Source organism: Octopus sinensis, linkage group LG17 (assembly GCF_006345805.1).
Source record: "Octopus sinensis linkage group LG17, ASM634580v1, whole genome shotgun sequence".
NCBI lineage: Eukaryota > Metazoa > Mollusca > Cephalopoda > Octopoda > Octopodidae > Octopus > Octopus sinensis.
This window is the reverse complement of record NC_043013.1, coordinates 49,969,558-49,977,284: the sequence shown is the minus strand read 5'-3', so window position 1 is coordinate 49,977,284 and position 7,727 is coordinate 49,969,558. Positions and strand designations below refer to the sequence as shown.

The following is a 7,727-nucleotide window of genomic DNA, read 5'->3' as shown; positions in this document are numbered from 1 at the left end:
AAGAGAGGAAAGCTATAGGAAACCAAAAGACGAATGATCACAATAAGCAGTCAGCTAGAGTACCCTAGTCGTTACCACTCCCAATGTAGGATTCCTCACCATCCTGCTAACAGTCACAGTCATAAGATGCATTATGAATCTATAGCAATTGGAAGGGCGTGACCCAACTGAAATAAACATTAACAAGTGTGTGACGTGAGGGCTAAGGAGAAACGAAAGTTGGAGTTTGCAAATGACCACTATACTGATACGTAACTGGACAGATTAAATTTACAATCTATAAATGTCTTTGAATAATCAGTCACTCATCTGGGAAGGCCTTGAAATCAATGTTACCATCTAGGGACTATGTGAGACCGAGTGATAATTAAAAGACTGAAAGGAGGTCTACAATCAAATAACTTTACTCAACACTTTGTCACTGAATCAGTGGAGGCAAAGATGCCTCTCGTTTACTTGACAATTTATGCACCACATTGCAGAAATCACAATCTAAGTGTATGTCAAAGCAAACTGTTACACTGTTGTACCATTGAATTACAAATAATGCTCATCTTTTATGCTTGGGTAACCCTACAGCTTCCAAGAGCACAATTGTGTTCGTTTTTGCTTAGATAAAATGACAAAATTGTGGGTGTTAAGTCCCCATGGAGGAGTCTTTGTAACTTGTAAGAAGATGAAATTTTATGAATATAAGCCTGGTACTTATTCTATTAGCTTGTTCTTTTGAAACGAGTAAGTTATGGGGATGTAAATAAATGAACAGCAGTTGTGAAGCAGTGATGAGGGCAAAACACAGAGACAAAGACTTACATATATACATATATATATACAAATGATTTGTTTCAGTTCCTGTCTACGAAATCCATATATATTTATATATATATATATATATATATGTATGCGCACACAAACACAATGATAAATTGATAGATACAACTGAGTGGGCAAACAAAAATATGAGACACTGCCTAGTGCTTTTTTATATTTTGATAAGTCTGGTACTTATTCTATCAGTTTCTTCTTGTGAAACCAGTAAGTTATGGGGATGTAAATAAACAAACACCAGTTGTGAAGCAGTGATGAGGGAGAAACACAAAGACACACACATAAACTTACATATAGACATACATATATATACAATTGATTTCTTTCAGTTTCTGTCTACAAAATCCACTGACAAGGCTTTGGTTGGTCTTAGGGTATAGCAGAAAACACATGCCAAGTCACCAAACAGTGAGACTGAACTGAGGACCATGTGTTTTGGAACCAAGTTTGTTACCACACAGCCACACCTGCACCTATGTATATGTGTGTGTGGGGGGTGTATGGGTGTATATATGTATGCATGTATATATGTGTACATAATGCATGTACATCTATATATATACATCTACACTTACATGTATACATATACATCTATATCTATAGAAATACAATACAAAATTTTCTGCTGCTTTAAATAAAGTATATATATATATATTGATGATATATATATATATATATATACACACACATCCATATATATACATCTATACATCTATATATATATACATATTTAATCCAAAAATGAAAACACAACAACGCGAGGCGTGGAACAAATATAGTATTATTGGACGCTACATACACATATATATATACATATACTATATATACATATATAATACATATACATATAATACATATACATATATATATATATACTATATATACATATACATATATATATATCATATACATATATATATATACATATACATACATATATATATATATACTATATAATATATATAGATACATATATACATATATATAATACATATACATATATATTATACACACCACACACACATATATATATATATATACACATATATATATATATACACACATATATCTATATTATACACATATATATATATACATATACATATTATATATACATATACATATATACATATACATATATATATATAACACATATATATATATACATATACATATATATATATATACACATATATATATATACATATACATATAATATATACATATATATATATACATTATATATATATACTATACATATTATATATACATATACATATATATATACATAATATATATATATATATATATATATATATATTACATATATATATATATATAAAAATTATGTCAAGTAACTCTAAGATTAAAAATTCTATATACAAGTGTATAATCAGTACTCGTAATAAAGTACGATTTTACATTGGAAGCACATCGTTAGAGTTATCTAAAAGAATTTCTATCCATTACTTCAACATTTAGGGATAGAAATAAACGGAATAGTACCGGTCTCAGCAAACTGATTTGGGATTTAAAAGACCACAATGAACAATTTCATTTAGAATGGTTGATCCTCTCAATTTCGATACCATATGACAAAGACAAGAAATTCTGTCATCTCTGCAATTCTGAGCTATTTTTCATTATTTTTTTCTAAAAATACTCTAGTAAACACGGTTATAGAACGAGCATACAGATGTAAGCATTGGCAGAAACATACTTTTAGTGCATATAAGTAGTGTCTATCATTATATATAATTTAAACTTTAATTTCCTTTATATTTAACATTCACTATTAATATCCCTACTCTTTCTGTTAGCTACTTATGACGTTATATCATATAACGTTTTTTTAAACAATATTAATAGCGTTCTGTCTATTTATAAACACCTTTATAAACAAGGAGTTACAACATCTTTACTTGTGAGAATTTTGCTGCCCTGGTAACTATTTATTTATTTTTCTGTGTTAATTGTTAACAAGGTAAAAATACACTCATCTATTTATATATATATATATATACACATCCATATATATACATCTATATATATATATACATAGTTAATCCAAACATGAAAACACAACAACGCGAGGACATGGAACAAATATAGTATTATTGGACGCTCAGGAAGGAAGGGAAGAAGGAGGGTTTAACGCTTCGATGCGGAGCTCTTCGTCAGAAACATAGGAGAAGGAAAGATCCAGAGAAGGGAAGACAGAGGAAACAAAAAAAAAGGGGAAGACAGAGGGATAAAAATATATATATATATACATGTAAATTTAAAATAAGGATGAAAAATTGAATATTAATTTGATTAATGAATTGAAAACCATTGTTGTAGCATATAAGACCATACCTGATTTTCTTCTAGCAAAATTGATATTCACTGTTAATGGTTCCTCCCTTTCATATAATAGTTTCAGTATTAAAGTGAAACTATTAAAGTGAAACTATTAAAGTGAAACTACTAAAGTGAAACTATTAAAGTGAAACTATCTGACATTACAATAGAGAGACGTTTTTGTTTCACTTTTAACAGGTAATACTGAAATAGTGGAGAAGATATGATGTTGCTGTGGGCTCGCACAAGGCAAGAAGCTAGAAGGTTTTTTTGCCCATTAAACTACATGGACCCTAAGTAAGGCATGTGTAAAATTTGAATGATATTGGTTGAGTAGTTCTCAAGTTTTAGGGATTCACAGACAGACAGACATACATTCTCAGTTTTATATATATACACATATGTATACATATATTATATAATACATATGTATATATACATACATATACACATATGTAGCATATATATATATATTATATATATATATATACATATATATTACATATACATATATATATATATATACATATACATATATATATATACATATATATATTACATATATATATATACATATACATATATTATATATACAATATATACATATATATATACATATACATATATATATATACATATACATATATATATAATACTATACATATACATATATATATATACATATATATTATACATATACATATATATATACATATATACAATATATATACATATACATATATATATATACATATACATATATATATACCTATACATATATATATATACATATACATATATATATACATATATATATACATTATATATATATGATTATATAATATATATATAATATACATGTAATATATATATATATACACATATGTATATATACATATATATATACACATATGATATATACATATATATATACATATATATATATACACATATGTATATATACATATATATATATACACAATGTATATATACATATATATATATACACATAGTATATATACTTATTATATAAACACATATGTATATATACATATATATATATATATACATATATATATACACATATGTATATATATATATTATACATATATATATACACATATTGTAATATATATATATATACATATATATATACACATATGTATATATATATATACATATATATATACACATATGTGTATATATATATATACATATATATATATACAATATGTATATATATATATACATATATATATACACATATGTAATAATATAATACATATACACATATGTATATATATATATTACACACATATGTTATATATATATATATACACGTATGTATATATATATATATATATACACATATGTAATATATATATCTATACACGTAGGTTATATATATATATATACACGTATGTATATATATATATACACATATGTATATCTATATATATATATATATATATGTGTGGTGTGTGTGTGTGTTTGTGTGTGTGTGTTATACAAATTACGATAAAACTTTGCAGTTTCATTTTGATTAAACTACCAGCGTCTGTTCGCTTGGTTTAGTATCTGTGACTATCACCCACTCCCACTCCGGCTGTCGCTTAACTCTTCTTTCCCCCCCAACATGACCGACGGGACACAACATTGCGTTTTTATTAAATGGAAAGATAAGAAAAGATGCTTTCATCAAATACGTTTCATCTTTACATTCGAATCACCAAAAAAGCACGTGTTTCGAAAAGAGAAAAAAAATCACGCGCAAACTTCCGGCATGTTGAAAATGGTTGCAGATGGTTGGATGAAATTCCTCGAAAATTTCGATTGTAAAAACTGCGTAATTTATTTAGTTTCACTTTCTCAAAAACGATGGGCGGGTTACCTTACTATACTCGGAAAACATAATTTATGTAATTAACACAAAAAAAAAAACTACACTTCTAATGAAATTTTCGGAAAATTCGTACCTGGCGTATAAAATGAAAATAGATGCCTTCAATTTTATCTAACATTGTTGAAAATATGACATTTTATACTTCGAGGGGAGAAGTCTTATCAAAAGTGAAAGTATTTGTTCGGTAAATTTCATAAAAATGTGTCATTTCTTTAATTTTTTTTCAGCTGTATCGCTGTTTATGTATATTTGTCTGCGTAAATATATGTATGTATGGTCAAACTAAAGCGTTTGACCCGGTCATAAAAACAAAAATAATGTAATAGGTGTAAAACAACTTCCTCTAAACGAATTTGACAAAAACAAAATGCGCGCTCGCAAAAGGGGGGGGGGTGGAGGAGAGGCTTCGGAAAATTCACATCGGATGTATTTGTGTATAACATATACATAAGGTATGCTTTTTTTTTTCTTTTTGTAGGTATGTGACATACCTACAGAAAAATTCTTTTGAAGAAATCCTTTGGAAACTGAAACTATTTATTCGGCAACTTCCGTAAAATATTTTTATTTTTATTTTTCAGCTGAATCGCCTATGTTTACATATGTGTTCGTGTTACACATACACACATGCTCATGAACACATATATACACATAAAGAAAATATGTAAACATAAGCGATTCACCTGAAAAAATTTTAAGAAATAAAAAAAGTTTTACGGAAACTGCCGAACAAATCAGTTTCACTTTTCGTAAAATTTCTACGAAAGATTGCCTAATGAAATATATAATCATAAGCGATTCTGATGGGAGGGAAAATTAAAGAAATAAAATTATTTGTACACGCTGCTGTTAATAATTTTGTCTTAAAATGTTAATGTTTCAAACTGCTCGAAAACTATTAAAAAAAAAACTTTCATTATATCAAGTGAAGTGGTTCCCATAGAAAGTAGATTGACGGGGTTGCAGTGTAGGACAATATTATTATATTGAAAAGAGAAACGGGGTGGAGGGCACACAAGCATCCTTCCTGCAAACAAATTTAATACAAAAACAGAGTAATTGGGAAGCTTCACAATCCCTCACGGCGACGCCCCATGCAATAAATATTACTAATACCTATTTCTTTATTACCCACAAAGGGGCTAAACACTGAGGGGACAAACAAGGACAGACAAAGGTATTAAGTCGATTACATCGACCCCAGTGCGTAACTGGTACTTATTTAATCGACCCCCGAAAGGATGAAAGGCAGATATGTTTCACTCTTGATCAATTTCGAACTCTACCCACAAAAAGCTGGGCCAAAACCCACTTTGGGGTTGAGATGGTTCTACTACGAACCAACACACAAATAGATTGAATTCAAAAGAAAGCCACGCGATTGATTCATGCACCATCTACAAAAACGCGGTGTCTGAGAATAATGCCTTTCGGGGTTAACGATTTCAGTCAACCCACGAGAGCTTGGAGGGTACCCCAATACTCACAATCAACATTTTTTTCCATCCGAATCAACTATCTGCAATTATTTCTCTACCAGCTTTTCTCTTCCTTTCACCGAACTGTCCTATCATTGTAAAAACTGCAACAAACACCTACTACAATTCTCTACATGCTTCCTTTTTTTTTCGTAGAAACATCATCGACCCAAAGAATCTTCCAAACAGAACATCAACATCATTACTTAGCGGTTGGACAAAAAGAGAGACCCGATAGAATAAGTACTGGGCTTACAAAAGAATAAGTCCTGCGGGGTCATTTGCTCGACTAAAAGCGGTGCTCCAGCATGGCCGCAGTCAAGTGACTTGAAACAAGTAAAAGAGTATCAATCAGTTTCATTTGGGAGGAGGCCTGGGGCAGGAACGAAAGGGTTTCGATTCCACACTTCGGTTTTCCCTCGTTATGTAAAATCAAAAAGAAAGAAGGAAAAACACCAACTTACCAATATAGCAATTCCTGCTGGTTTACTTTGTTGACAAAATTAGCAATTCTGATAAATTTTGGTGCTGATATTTAATTTCTTCAGCTTACTTTCCTTCCGTTCAGAGACAATGTGTTGCTCTCTGTTGATGGAATTCTAAGAAATAAAGATAAACACGGATGTGAAACATGTTTCTTCCGCTTTCAAAAAGCATCAACTTCCGCTGTGACGGGGAATCGTGAATCCAGCTCCAGTTTCTCTTTCGACCGATTCTGCGAATCTACAGCCAAATCGAAACCGTGTCAAAAGCAAAACACTGTGGTAAGAGCTTTGGTGGGAAGGCAAATACTTTTCAGTATTTGCTCTGGATCTTTATGTTTTAATTTATCGACATCGATAAAATAAAGGATTAAATGAGTGGGGGGGGGGGTCCAATTATACTGTTTCGTCCTTCTCTCCCGTCTCAAAGCCGCCGGAGGTGCGCCTCGATCATAAATCCTTATCGATAAATAAGTAGCAAATTGCGTTTTAAAATGAGGTCGATAAATTCGATTATCCTCTGTGTGTGTGTGTGTCCTAGTTCTGCGAACAGCAACAAGCAGTGTTTACTTTATATGACATTTACTTCCTTACACACTCTGTCATTCCTTATACACATCTCAACCAACTCTTTACCACTATATATATATATATATATATATAGTTGGGTACGATTAATTAAATTTTGGTAGT

At 29.8% G+C, this 7,727-nt stretch overlaps 1 protein-coding gene across 2 annotated transcripts in view; it reads right to left on the bottom strand.

Moving 5' to 3' along the window:
• The window catches only part of LOC115221087 (protein NO VEIN), a 118,070-nt gene extending 110,687 nt beyond the window's left edge, over nucleotides 1–7,383 (bottom strand). The window contains exon 1 of one of the 2 annotated variants that reach the window (XM_036510574.1): nucleotides 7,017–7,383. Coding sequence is in view for 1 of the 2 variants with exons in the window: in XM_036510573.1 (XP_036366466.1) it covers nucleotides 6,562–6,580 (19 nt within the window). In the remaining variant the exon portion in view is untranslated. Of the gene's footprint in view, nucleotides 1–6,561; nucleotides 6,596–7,016 lie in introns of those variants that run through there. The other variant, XM_036510573.1, reaches the window with a different exon arrangement.
• Between the last annotated feature and the right edge of the window lie 344 nt (nucleotides 7,384–7,727).